A 14,219-nucleotide genomic window follows, 5' to 3' on the forward strand; every position below is an offset into this window, starting at 1 on the left:
TATTCTATTAAGGGGGGGTTTGGACTTAGAAAAAAAAATAAGTAATGCAAAATTTTTTTAGAGAAGGGGCTAAAGGGTAATAATAACCGCTATCAATCTGCCCTATTTACCCCTTTATACAAGCCAGAACAGAGAGAAGCTCTTACAGCTCTGGCGGACTGGAGCCGTCGTCTGAATGAGCGCCATGTCATACATCTGCCTGGCTGGCCGCCTGTCAAAATCAGCTCTTTACCGGGAAAGGGGGGGGGGGGTGTCTACGCGACAACCCCTTCATGTTTCTGACCACGGGGGCACATTTATGGAATACTTTTAAGAACTTTGATGGTAGAAAACATTATTGCAAAAAGTTTGAATGTATAAAAAGGTTGTGTGAATATTTGCCGCCGCCACCGCCCCGTGGATGAGCTCTACTCACGACCCGATGGTTTACATGCGGCATCTACGGCCAGGGCAAAATAAAAAACACAAATTTAATTTGGCGAAACTGGTGCAAAAGAAAAGGGAGCAGTCGCCACAGCAATCCGTTCTGACACTGGTTTAGACTTATTAAAACACTACCGTTTTGTGTATACAGCTGCTATGCAGAACTGTCTCTATGGTTAGACTACAAACAAACCCTGTGTAGTCTGATCCTGCAGTCATGTGGGCAATATGGCCTAAATGGAGTAATCTGAAACGGTGTACCGAGCATGTGCCACCTGACAACCCCATATAAAAGGGCTGTTGCTATTACAAGGTGTCCCTAGCAACCAGACTATCACACAGTCACGACTCTACTACTCCGCTCACAGCTGTACTGGCACTGCGCAGACCAGAAGTTTGGTAGTGGTCGCGCTATTGCCGACCGAGGCTGCCGTATGTTCTTTAAAAATATTAGGTGGTGGACCTCCAACTCACATTAATGGAGCAACACGGCTTGACCATCGTAGTCTAGAGGTTGACCAGCGCGCCAAAGAGGTCCTGCCATTTATAAAGTGTCCTAGCACCCAGACTTCCATCTGACATCCTAAGTATGGAAGACCCCATGATAAACCTTCCAGAACTAACCACAGCCTAAGAAGCCCCACCCCCTTCCCTGACCAATCAACACTCACACAGTGCCACTATGGACAGTCCCTCTAGTTCCTCCCCGGGCACCAGGGACACCTCACACCCATATGAAACACTGGACGCCAACAGGATCAGGTTTACATTTTATTTATTTTTTGTCTTTTTGTTTTATTATTTAAAACCATACACATCAATAAGTGGATTCCAAGAGCCTCATTCCCGAAACTTGACGTACCCATTACCGCACAGTAATCGCCAACGTTACCAAGTTTTGCAAACGAGAGTCTGTTAACTGAATAAGGCGCCCCCTACCCCCGGCACGCTGAAGTACAGATCAGGGCGCAGGCATGGCGGTCACAAAAAGGGGGGGGGGGGCACCATGATATTGGCCTTTAAACCTGTTTAAACTGATAGGGTCCTTTCTTCTTCTTTTTTTTTTTAACCCTGATGAGTACAGAGCCCATCGCCACCCAAGGACCACCACAAGCTTCCTCACATGAACGGTGGAAACGCCAGTCAGGTTTATAGAGCTGGTCCAGAATGGAGTTTTTTACCCGGCTCGTCTATTCAACCCAACTGAAGCCATTCGTTAATAAATACGTGCACGTAAAAAGCCTTGATCCCACAGAGGAAGGTAGGGGGGGGCGGTTGGGGGCTGTTATGTGGACTAATAGACAATACACAGAGGGTAATAGAAGGACACAGTCTTGTTCTCACTGTTCCCCGCTATTCCATTAACAAAGTCGCCTCAGCTGAGCTTGTGGAAATACATGCCATTTGACCCCACAATTTTTATTTAAAAAAAGGCCTCGAGTAAACAGTGTTGGGGTCTAGATTCCCCCAGGCAATGGCGAAGAGCTCCAGTGTCTCCCCCGTGAGCGAAGTGTCCATAGCACATGGAACCGAAAACCTCTACGTACGAGCGTGTCACTAAAATACGGAGGCTAAAATAAAAATTCTCATTTGGGTTTAATTCGATACTTTTTTTTTTTTCCTCTTTTAATAAAATTATGACGTCAGAGATCAACAAAATGAAATTCGGAAAACAAATAGATTTAAAAAAAAAATTGTAAGGCCACCAAAAACGATGAAATGACTTATGGTCGGTCAAATTAAAAAAAAATGTAGGGGGAGGGTCGGGGGAAACAAACAAAAGAAAAAAAATAACTTTCTGTTGCAAATTCAGAATTCTTTTTTGATGGCGAGAAAATCAAAAACATGGGGGAACAAAGGGCAGGGACCGTTTCTTAACCTAAGGAAATAATAATGGCGGCTCCATTAGAGAAGGACGAGCGCGGTGAGGTATCGCAGAGCCAGGAGGCGGCACGATAAGTTACATGTGCGCGGTGCTCCCTCCCAGAGGCGAAGGGACAGCAGCAGGAGCGGGAGACGCAGGACCTTGCATAGGTCTTTCCACATCAGGAGCTCAGCTTGAATTTTTTTTTTTTTCGTGGTGGTGGAGGGGGCCGAATGTAAATGGGATGACTCGTATAAATGAGCGACGAGAGGGAACATGGAAGGATGAGGTGGGGGGGAGGGGACATGTGGGTCAGATGGATGGCGGGTGTCGCACTCAAAAGCTGCGTAGTTCTATTTCAGGCAGCGTTCAAAGTAGGTGGATCCTATGTAACCCCCCCGCATGGACCGCTGCACGTTCTGTTCAAACAGGCGTCTGTTGTTCTGAAGAACTTCGGCCGCTTCTTTATTTAACGGGTCTTCAGGGTTTGGCTCCTAGAAAATAAAAAAAAGAGTTATAAAATCGATGAGTGAAATGACAACAGTGACACCTACAGGAAGCAGGAGGCATTACACCATCCACAGGAAAATACAAACACTACACAGAATATACAAGAATTTTTATATTCCATACTTACCAAGAAAAGATACTGCAGGCCATATATTATAGAGTTTATTGTGAGTACAGGCTTCCAGTCCTCCCTGTGTGAGCAGAAGGAAATAGAAAAAAAAACCCAGTTCATTTCCAGTAATGTCAATTTAAAGGGAATGTGTCGCTAGAAATGTATTTTTATTTTTTTCCAGTTAAACAATTAGTATATAAGTGGTTACACATTATGTTAATTTTTTCACAAGTCAGGAAATATTATAAATTGGATTCTAATTTATAGCATTTCCAAGTGCTGGGCACTAGAGGGAGCAGTTCCCAAAATTGCAGCATGGTCACTGTGGTAAAGCAACCTCATTGATGTATGCTGCAAATTTGGGGTGGACACACTCCTCTAGTGTCCTCACACAATCTCCCTCCCTTATTCTGGCTAGTGCCAGGAGAAGGAGGGGGTTGAAGGTCTTCAAACCTCCTACACTGTGTGCCGCCATTTTCTGAGCGACTGCACAGTGTAGGAGGATTAGATACAGGGCTCAGCAGACAGTAATACAGAAACATACATGAACATAAATCACCTGCTCCTGCCAGCGCTGGTCTACGCTCCTCTTCCTTGCGCCTTCGCTTCGTTGAACATATGTCCGGAAGCCGCGGCCGGAAGTCGTCATCTTACTGTCCAGCAGCGGCTTCTGATCCACATGAAAATGGCACCGGATTTCGCTCTACAAGCGAGCTTCATTTTGGTCTGTGTGGGAGCGGCGCATGCGTCGTTCCCACACAGTGTCCGCAACTGCAAATGGATCGGCTCCCGTTCGCATTCTCTATGGGGATGTATGTGCCATATTCCATCTCTGTATTTGTCGTTAATCGACACATACAGAGATGAAAAAAAATGGCAGCCCCCATAGAGAAGTAAAAGTAAACACGCGAGAACACAAATACAATTTTTGAAAATATATTAAAAGCAATATAATAAAAAAATAAAAAAAATACTAATTCATGACACCTTCCCTTTAAAGGGGTTTTCCACGACCGGACAACTGATGACCTATCCACAGAATAGGTTATCAGTATAGGATCGTGGGGGTCCGACACTCGCACGGATCGGCTGCCCCAGAATTTTATGCAGGGTATGCAGTACTTGCAGCCGCCAGCAGATGGCTCCAACCACTGCATAGCGGCCGGGCTGCAGTTCTGCTCCTAGTCACGATTCTCGTGAACAACCCCTTTAATGAAAGGCTCGATGGCACCAATAACCCATGTTATAAAAGAGGGTCAGCTCCGTACCTTAGAATATTTAGGCAGACGTTACCCTCTAGGTCTATGTTTGGATGATATACCATTGTCTCACACTTCACTTTTGGCGGGTCGTGGGGGTAGCCCTGTCCGACCTGCAGGACAACAAGTTGTTAAAAAGTCAAACAAACAACCTGCGAAGGTTAATACATCAACAGGATCATCAAAGGAACCCCCCCCCCCCCCACAGATTCCTGGGCAGATGTTCTGTCATAGCAAATGGCGTCAGAACCCCCCTCTGATGCGGGACAGTCGGTATTGTAGCGTTATTAGTATGTATATAAAGCCTTATAATGGGTTGTGGACTCTGCTCCATCCAGAGGGTGAACAGATCAGTCGAGGTCTTAATTTAGGACATACAGCGAAGCTCGTCCGCCATGAAACCGCGCACTCCGGACGCCCGATATCCATGCATTCTCTGTCCCATACAGGTCAGTGACATCATCAGGGGGAGGTATTACTGCACTCAATGGAAAGTATTCCGGAGCAGTGACGCAGATCGTTCGCCGCACTGTACACCGGCGAGAACACAACCTTCAGCTGGTCACAGACCATAGATAAACATTGGCCGGTCCCGTTAGTTTTGGTGGGACCCTCTAATAATCTAATCTGTCGCAGGCCGTAGAGGTTGGACATAGTCAGCAGATTCCATTAACCCTCGTCATGATTTTAGAATATGAAAGCGTTCGAGCTTAGATCTTGGTATCCTATCAAAGCCCAGAATCTTCGCTTTCAAATGATACCACGATAAAAAAGTGTAATATTTGGGGTTTAAAGGGATATCCAGCCAATAAAAAAAAAAAAATCGATAGCCTATCCTCAGGAAAGGCCATCAATAGCTGATGGGTTGGGGTCTGAAGCCCGGGATCCTCGTCGCTCAGCTGTTTTAAAAGGGCCGCAGCTGCACTTGAATGGGAGAAAAGGCTGCAATACCTGTGAATCGCCACTAAATGCGTGTCGAAGATTCAAAGTGAGCAAGAAGATATGAAGGGGAAGCAGCGCTAGTCAAAACAGCTGCAGCCCCTTCAAAACTGCTGATCGGCGGGGGTCCCGGGAGTCGGACCCCGACCCATCAGCTATTGATGGCCTATCCTGAGGATCGAACATCAATTCTTACTGGCTGGAAAACCAGTGGAGGAGCAGGATGAAAAGTTTTCCTTCTTGGTTCTGTGTCTCTGTAAGGGAGGGAGGAGGGGGCTGCAAGCGAGAGCAGGGAGATGGATGACAGCCGGTGACTCATCTCCCCCACTATACAGCCGCCAGTGATCTCAGGGGGGGATACAGGGACTTTTATTCACGCTATCACATGGACAAACACTTGTGACATCTGGATCGCTACTATTTTTGGTCGATTGAGCTCTGGTGAATATGCGCATGAAGAACTAAGCATAAGTGGCACGTATGAACTCTGCACATCCTGAGCGGTTATTTGTAGGAGGTAGCGTGTGTCTCAGGCTCTGCTCAGGACAGATATTTGTAGGAGGTAGCGCGTGTCTCAGGCTCTGCTCAGGACAGATATTTGTAGGAGGTAGCGCGTGTCTCAGGCTCTGCTCAGGACAGATATTTGTAGGAGGTAGCGTGTGTCTCAGGCTCTGCTCAGGACAGATATTTGTAGGAGGTAGCGTGTGTCTCAGGCTCTGCTCAGGACAGATATTTGTAGGAGGTAGCGTGTGTCTCAGGCTCTGCTCAGGACAGATATTTGTAGGAGGTAGCGTGTGTCTCAGGCTCTGCTCAGGACAGATATTTGTAGGAGGTAGCGTGTGTCTCAGGCTCTGCTCAGGACAGATATTTGTAGGAGGTAGCGTGCGTCTCAGGCTCTGCTCAGGACAGATATTTGTAGGAGGTAGCGTGTGTCTCATGCTCTGCTCAGCACAGATATTTAACCACAAACTTGAACTTTTATGCCGTTTTGTCCAGCAGCGAAAGTTTTAAAATGGTCAGGACCAGGAGACATATCTGATAAGATGTGAACACGTCGGATAACTCACCTTAAAACTGAAGACAAATTTTCCACCTTTGTAAAAACCCTTTGAGAAAGAAACAGATGGAAAATTAGCTACGTGATATTGACCAGATGAAGGACAGTGCATGTGACCCGCTAACACACCCCGGGGGCACCAGCTTTAAAACTTTCAGCTTCTTATAATAAACCAAAGACTAAACGAACAAATATATAATCCACACAGAGCCGTATCTGAACCATGAAAATAATACTACAGCTTTACAGGAGCAGTCTGGCATTGGGCTCACTATCCTAACCTGCAACTGTAAATGGCGCCATGCCGGAATAGTACTATACAGCGCCGGCCCAAAACACCAAAATTTGCAGTCCAGACAGAATGGATGTCTTATATACGCACACGGGGATTTTCTCTCTTTATCGCCATTAGAAATGAATAGGCAGCAGTGTCAGGGTTTACACATTGCGGTGAAAATGTGTTTTCTTTTGCCTGGAACCGTGTCAAATTTTCTAAAATTGTGGCAAAACTGTGCAATTTTGCCTTTAGTAGTGGCAAAAAAATAAAAAATAAATAATAATTTTCACGGCCACTTGTGAACCGAAAACCCATGAGCAAATAGGTGGAAAAAAATAAATAAAGAGATAGAATCCCCTGTATGGAGGTGATGGGGTCAGCAGCAGACACGGAGGATCACACTGCCGGATAATACACACAGGGGCTGGGGGGGGTGATAAATGAGGAGGAGTCCACGTCATGGACCAACATCACCCGACAACCAATTGACTTTAAGAGTAGGAACACGCGGCGTAAACACTGCACATTTTCCACAACCGGTTTCATTGCGGAGAAACGTAATACAATAGCAGCAGCGCAGATGAGATGTGGAAAAAATCTGCAAAAAAAAAAATGTTCATTTGACCTGCGGTGCGTAGTTTTAACCGCCGCATGACCATTTATGCTGCGGAATCGCTGCTTTTCTATTGTGGGTTTTCCCCATTGAATTCAATAGGGAGGTAAAACCTGCAACAAAGAGCTATGTGTTGCGACTTATGCGGCGGAAACAAATGTGATTTCGCCGCAAAAAAAACCCCAAAAAACTAAATTTGAAATTAATAAAAAGTTTATAATTAATCCCTCCCCCCAGCCGTAGTCTTAGTGACGCAATCTTCTATTCTGATTTCGGCCCGGCCTCCTGGGATAACGTTTCATCCCATGTGACTTCTGCAGCCAATCACAGGCTGCAGCAGTCACACGGACTACGGCGTCATTCCAGGAGGCCGGGCCGAACTCAGAAGACAGGGCTGTGTCGCCACGACTACGGCTGGGGTGTACATTTTTATTCCTGCAGCGGACATGCCGACCGAAAAACTGCACCACAATTTGGTGCAGTTTTTCGGACTGAATTCCCCGCGGGTTCCAGGGCAGATTATTTTTGTGGTTTTACGCAGCGTATCCATAAAAATACAAATATAAAAGACGGGGCGACGGCTGCAGAGCACGTCTCCGGTAACCTGAGGTACAGCGTCTGGTGTGCAAGATAAGACTCCGTAAACTCTGTGCGGTCGCGTCTGGTTGACTTAATCAACTTCTCCTCGCCAGTTAACAAGTTGTTGATCCAGAAAATTAAAAACATCCCGTGTATTCCAGAGAAGCAGCCGCTCTCATCAGCCCGGCAAACACTACCAGATGCTCCGGCCGCAGCCATGGGAGCTGGATGAGAAGCAGACTGCTGATAGAGGAGGCTGCCGCCGTTCTGTGTGTGGCCTCCGGGGGGCCGCTTTACTCATGATTAGAAAAAAAATCTTTGTGGGGTTAAATGGGGGGGGGGGGGGGAGTAATTCCTCCATTTTGCTTTTTAGGTTTTGTTTTTACGGCGTTCACCGTGCGGCAGATATGACGACTTTATTCTACAGGTCATTTATACCATCTGTGGACAGGTGTGGCGCTGTTTTGGAAGAAATCAGCCATGTTTATCTAATTCTGGACAAGCCCTTTAAAAATGTAATTAATAGGGAACGTTTTCTCAGCAGACGCCTCATGACACATTATTGGAGGGGGTTCTGACCCTATTAGGCTACAATACAGATACATTTTTGGGGTCTGTATAAACGGCTCACCCGGACCCACCACAGTCCAACAACCAAATTTAGATCCTCACAGAACCAATGAGAGCCGGATTAGCAGGAATATCCCCGATTGTCCGGCACGCGCTATCCATGCACATATAACAATCGGTCTCAGTTTATCCAAACCCCCAAAATTTCAGTCTCCAATAGTCCGGCATCCTGGTCGTCCCAAGTAAGGTGGATCATCGAAAATGTATTATATAGACTGTACTACGATAACTCGGTATTGGCGGGCCGTTTCGGAAGTACGCTCCATGTTGCTCCCGTTATGCCCAACCAGTCAGGCCAAGGGGGTTTCGGTAACTGATGCGGTTCTTGGTGGGAGGCGCCATTATTTTTAATACCACTTAGTTTGTTTTTTTTGTTACAGCTGCACAGGCATAAAACTAGTCAAGGCAAGACCCGTCAGCGCTGCCCGTAGCAACCAATCACCCAATTTCCTTGATTATGGCTTCTGCAGACACCCTTTATTCTGTACAAACCAGAATAGAGAGCGTCTGCAGAAGCCAAAATCTGCGCAACAATAAGCTCCACCCCCAAATATCCCCCCGTCAGACTGTAAATGATGTACAGCGATGCAGCAGAGCCAATGCAGCGCTGCGGCTGACTACCCTGGTCCTGCAGTAAATAGTTAGGGGATGTACTTGGACAATAGTCCTGAACGGTCTATGGACTGTTGGGGTCAGTTCTTTGGCGCAGATTTTGATGCGGCAATAGTGTCAGAATCAGCGCCAAAAAAATCGTCCAGAATCGCCCATTGATTTCAAAGAGAGGCTGAGGTGTTTTGTTTTTTTTCCTGTGCGGCTTTGGACGCTCGTGGAAAAAAAAGCGGCATGTTTTTTCTTGCCACGGTTTCCGGCTCTGACCACCTATTGAAATTAATGGGAGGCAGAAGAAAAAAAAAAAACGGCGGCGCTCGTTTGATCGTTTTTTGCCCGCGGTCCTTGCATTAGCTGAAGGAATTCGGAGGCAGATTTTTGTGTGAACACGGCCTTATAGTCCGTCACGAGAGGAACCGGCGAACATTTAGTACAGTGAACGTCTGCGCCACATTTACGATTTTTCCCCTTTTGCCGACCCATCTGCCCGACACTGGGCGATATTCACTTATGGCAGCGGGAGACACTCACCTCATCGGGGCAGATGACTAGCTTGAAATTAAGAAGGTCGTCGTGGTCTGAGAATTCTATTTCGCACGTCTTCGGCAAATTCAGTTCATTAATATCTGAAACACAAACAGCGCCCTCGTGAATGCGATGAGAACGGCTTGTCATACACAGACCCGCGGCGCCCCCCGCGCCCACCACCACTAACGTCAGCTCTATAGTCAACCAAATCTACAATACTTGTATTACATCTTCATTACCTGTTCTTCTGATTTTATTCAGTTAAAACACTGTGGAAACCATCAGCAAGTAGGATATCTTTAACTGCCAGATTCCAATTATGACGCAGTACGCCGTGTAGATCATATTATTAAAGGAAGACTAATCCCTAATCAATATAATTTACGACAGAGGCTGCAGTCCATCCGATTTCGACTTAGTACTGATGGCTCAGCTGTGGTCATGTGACTGGCAACCGGTGATCGCAGGGTGTGACGTCAGTATGTCAGCTATCGCTGTGTATCAACGTTACAATGGGGGGGTGTGACTCTGTCCTATGATATATATATTAATTATATGTAAATTGTTTCGTTTTACTGAATGTTATTTTAATGAATTATGGAAATAAAACAGATCCGTCAACAGCAGCTTGTTGATGGTTTCCAATAAGATTTTGATTTCTACATTGCAATGAAAAATAAATGAAAGCATTAGAAAGACGATAATGATTATACAAATACGATATAAACCAAAAAGGTGGAGCTTCCGAATATTTATCCAGTCATTTAATCTAAACCAGTGACGGGGCGGAGCCATGTAACTTCTCAGCTGCGCGTGACCCCTTGGCCGAGACTGCGGCTTCAAAACCGCTGGAGAATGAGGGTCTGAGAAAGGGGTTAACGCCTCCAGTCCCGGGGCTTCACTCGATTCCTATGGAAAGTTATGAGGAGCAACAATTAGATATTTGCGCCCTCTAGAGCCGGGACCATCACCAAGTTAAAGGGGCTATCTGATACCATCCTCCTCTTTACGGGGTCCTTGATGCCCCAGATGAAGACATAAGGAAGGGGAGCAGTTTTCAAATATCCCGTCTGACCTGATCGATCGGTGGAAAAGAGAAACTCCCAGGTGTCATCCGTGGCGGCCATTACTGCCGAAGAATGCCCACGGAGCAATGAAAGTAGCTTCTGCTTTACCCGATGGAGCTGCCCATGACATGAGGGGGGTCTAGAAGGAAACGCACTTAGGATCTTGCAAATTCCCAAAAACGTTCACTTTTTACTATCATTTATTTTTGGTTGACAACTACTTTCCCGGGACCCTGACAACTGGGTAAAGTAAGGGTAGAGAGGGTCTCACTGCTGAAACAACCTAATACCAGTGTAAAGCCCACCCAGAAAAGGATTAGAGTGTAATAAGAGAAATGCTGCGAGCTTCCAGTGAACGTCGCTGAGGAATGTGAGGGGCCGGCAGCAGGGGGGGGGGGCTCCAGGTGCCGAAATCAACAGATCAATTGTGAACTAACAGTCTGAATGAGGTCAATCGAGACAAGGCGGCTGCTTGTGGGGGGCGTTCTGCAGATCGCATAGTGGTCAGTCCCGGCAGGGTTCATCCGCCCCGTACACATCACTTCTGTCCGCAGATTGGCCATGCTGACTGTCTCCAGCGCTTCGGTTGTACCTGTATTTCTAGACCAGGCCCCTCCTCCATAAAAATGACATTTAAAGGGGCACAATAAATCTACTGTTTTATGTTGTCAGCCATTTCAGCAGCCACTGGGAGCGCCATGACCAGATAGTGAAGGAAACACGAGCTGAAGGGAGCTTAAACTTTTACGGCAAAGAATTGGTAGGAGTCCGGCCCCCCTGGACCACCACTGATGCGGGTAATTCGGGCGTCCCGGTCCTCGCAGGGAGGCGCCATGTGTGCACGCTCACTCTACAATAATACTAGTGGGAGATGTATGGAAAATATTCGTGGAGTGGACAATCCCTTTAAGTGGAAAGTCCCTTTAACTGCCCCGGAGTGGAAGATTTACGCGGCAGCGCGGTTTTTATATCCGCCATCGAAGCTCCAGAGCAGAAAGCTACGCCGGTCATGAACCTCTGCTCTGAGGGAGGGTCTGACGGGGCGACCTCTCAATCAGCTCGAAACACCCGGATGGGCGCAGGGTAGAGAAAAGGTGAACCACCGGCCCGAAGAAGCTGAAAAAAAACACCTCTGAATCCACGTCGGGGGATGGGATGCGACACTGACAACCCCTACGGGCACACGTGGCTCCTCATGTTTCAGAGCGGCCTCAACAATCCTAGCAACCAATCCGGGCTCAGGTTCCTTTTTCCCAGCGGACATTAGGAGCTGAACGCTTAGCTCTGATTGGTTGCTATGGACAAGGTGACGACGTGTGTTGTTTTCAGAACAAAATTTCATCACGCCGTCATTGCGGCCGCCACCGTGTGAACATCACGATCATTATTTGTATAGGATTAGAAGGTTTTTACATTAGGGGGGGGGGGATTAGTTGGGGATTTTGGAACACCCCCAAAAATAATGAGGGTTTCATGACCAAGTATGTCAAGCAGCCGGGGAACTACAAGTCCCAGCATTAAAGGTAAGCAGAGACCCGAGGTCCTGGGACATTGGGGGGCTGGGATGAGGCAACCCCTCCCCCAGTCACTGTACCACTAGCGCCCCCCAGAGGATGAGTAAGTGTGAATAGCGCCCCCCAGTGGCCCTCCAGCGTAGCGCCGGGCCCTGCTCACCTTTCTGGATGCGGAGCTGTGCGGCGGAAGCCTTCTTGCTGCTCCCCTTGGTGCCGCCAGCAGATTCCTCCTCCTTCTTCTGCTGCTTTAAGGAGAAGAGTTTGATCATGATGCCGGATTCCCCTGCGGGCCTCTCACTCTCTCTCACCCGGTACCTCCGGCTCTCCCTGTGTCCCGCACCGGGGGAAGCTCCCGGCCTCCCTCCGTCCCTTCCTCCCTCCGCCTCACGTACAGGCCAGGCCGCAGCCGCTGTGTCAGCTACGTACGAGAGCGCTGGTCAGGAGGCCGGAAAGCAGCAAACACAAGGCCGGCTCTACCCTGAGCCCGGCAGCGGAAACACTGTGCTCTGCGGGCGCTTCACTCTGACTGCTCCTACTGCGCAGCCTCCGAAACACTCGGCAAGTTCCGGAATTGAAGAGCAGGCGTTCGGAATCCCGCCCGAATCACTTCGGAAACACTCGTCCCGGCTCTCGGCAAATTCCGACAACGCTCGGGAAATCAGTCCCGTCAAAAAGCGCAGGAGGCGCGGAAATGACGCAGTGTGTTTGCGTATGATTGGATGTCTGTAGTCGGTGCGTAGTTGTCAAGTTCTAAGAATTGTATCGGGGGATTGCGTGATATTCTCCAACATTTGAACATGAGCACATACCCTGGCCTGCAGGGGGCGCATGACACTACCTCAAATCTGCTCCTTTTGCAATTGATTCAACCGAGTTTATGGCCCCACGTACACGACCGTAGTGTTCACGGATCAGGTAATTACGGATGAATTTGTGGACCAATTCATTTATATTAGCCGCGGACGCCTTACCGTATATATTTATGGATGTGTGTCCGGGCCGTAGAAACGATCCGCAAAATATAGAACGTCCTATTCTTGTCCGCAATCGCGGCATGGACTTGCCCATAGAAGTCTATGGGCGCTTCTGCAATTGAGGACAGCTACCGCTATGCATCCGTATTTGCGGACAGTAAAACTCTTATGGTCGTGTGCACAAGGCCACGCACATGACCGTGCCCTTAATTACGCCCACGGTCAGCCGGCAGTATTTACGGGCCGTGCTCCCATTATAAAGTATGGGGGCACGGCCCGTAAAATAAAAAAAAATAGGACATGTCCTATATTTTTCGGCAGGTTTCTACGGCACGGACAGATTCCCAGAAGTATACGGAGAGGCGTCTGTCGGGCATAGAAACAAATGGGCCCATAATTACGGGCGATTTTACGGTCGTGTGCCTGGGGCCTTAGACAACACCGCAGCTTGCTGGCCTCTAAAGGGACTTTTTTATGCACCGATGTTTGTCATGTGTCCTATCGGCACAAGTACCGCAAAGTGTACGCTTTTTTATGGCATACAGGAGTGTACGTCCCGGAGACGCGGTGTGAACAGAGACTTACGGCCACAGCAGCTGGACCTCCTGCGGTTCCACTGAAGCGAGCACAGATCATAGAAGGCGGCAGTGATTGGCGTTTGGTTCAGCAGAGATGCGGCCGCTCCATTTTTCGCCAATTAATATTACATTAAAAGGCGTCTTGACTACAGCCATCCAGGACCGGCAATAGGCCATAACGTCTGTGATATTGTGACCTCCCATTGTTCTACTGAACCGGACTTGATTGCCGCAGGGTCCTGTAATGTGGCAGCCACACTAGGGCTGTCTGAACACGGTCCTAGGATGTGCCCAGTAATCTTCTCACCAGTGTTAATGTTTTGCGCCATACAACACTGTTTTCTAAGACAAGCCGTTTTATTTAAACTGCGGTGAGCGCAATCCTGGTCTTAAATTTTGCGTAACGAGTGCGTAATGACGCGGCGTTCACAGTCCATGTCGCACATTATGCTGTGTTATATTTCACCTCCGCACATAACTTACTTTATGGCAGAACTTAGACAGTTGACTTTATGCTGTTCTAAGCCCCCACCTCATGGAATTAGACCACAAGGATATGCCATCAATAACCCATAGGTGGGTAACATCCTCTATGGCCAATAGAAGTGGCAGCGGTGCCCATGATGTGCAGTGCCACTTACTGTCAGGCATTAACTAGAAGAGGCCCCTTTAAAATCCACTGTTCC

General features: G+C 47.8%; 1 protein-coding gene across 1 annotated transcript; it reads right to left on the reverse strand.

The window, feature by feature from the left end:
• Positions 1–1,181: 1,181 nt before the first annotated feature.
• On the reverse strand, positions 1,182–12,539 carry UBE2M (ubiquitin conjugating enzyme E2 M). Its single transcript, XM_075839378.1, has 6 exons — positions 12,142–12,539; positions 9,404–9,498; positions 6,175–6,213; positions 4,178–4,281; positions 2,925–2,988; positions 1,182–2,781 (listed from the first exon to the last, which is right to left on the reverse strand). Exons 1-6 carry the CDS (start codon positions 12,248–12,250, stop codon positions 2,641–2,643), a joined length of 552 nt encoding a protein of 183 aa, XP_075695493.1. The 5' UTR covers positions 12,251–12,539; the 3' UTR covers positions 1,182–2,640.
• Between the last annotated feature and the right edge of the window lie 1,680 nt (positions 12,540–14,219).

Source organism: Rhinoderma darwinii, chromosome 10 (genome assembly GCF_050947455.1).
Source record: "Rhinoderma darwinii isolate aRhiDar2 chromosome 10, aRhiDar2.hap1, whole genome shotgun sequence".
NCBI lineage: Eukaryota > Metazoa > Chordata > Amphibia > Anura > Rhinodermatidae > Rhinoderma > Rhinoderma darwinii.

What these genes read in the sequence shown, in the direction of transcription:
- UBE2M (XM_075839378.1), bottom strand. Translation starts at nt 12,250, where the DNA reads ATGATCAAACTCTTCTCCTTAAAGCAGCAGAAGAAGGAGGAGGAATCT. An exon ending in TAGTCATCTGCCCCGATGAG is followed by an intron (nt 6,214 to 9,403) that starts GTGAGTGTCTCC and finishes TCTTTCTCAAAG; the next exon opens with GGTTTTTACAAAGGTGGAAA. An exon ending in GTCTGCCTAAATATTCTAAG is followed by an intron (nt 2,989 to 4,177) that starts GTACGGAGCTGA and finishes CTGCTCACACAG; the next exon opens with GGAGGACTGGAAGCCTGTAC.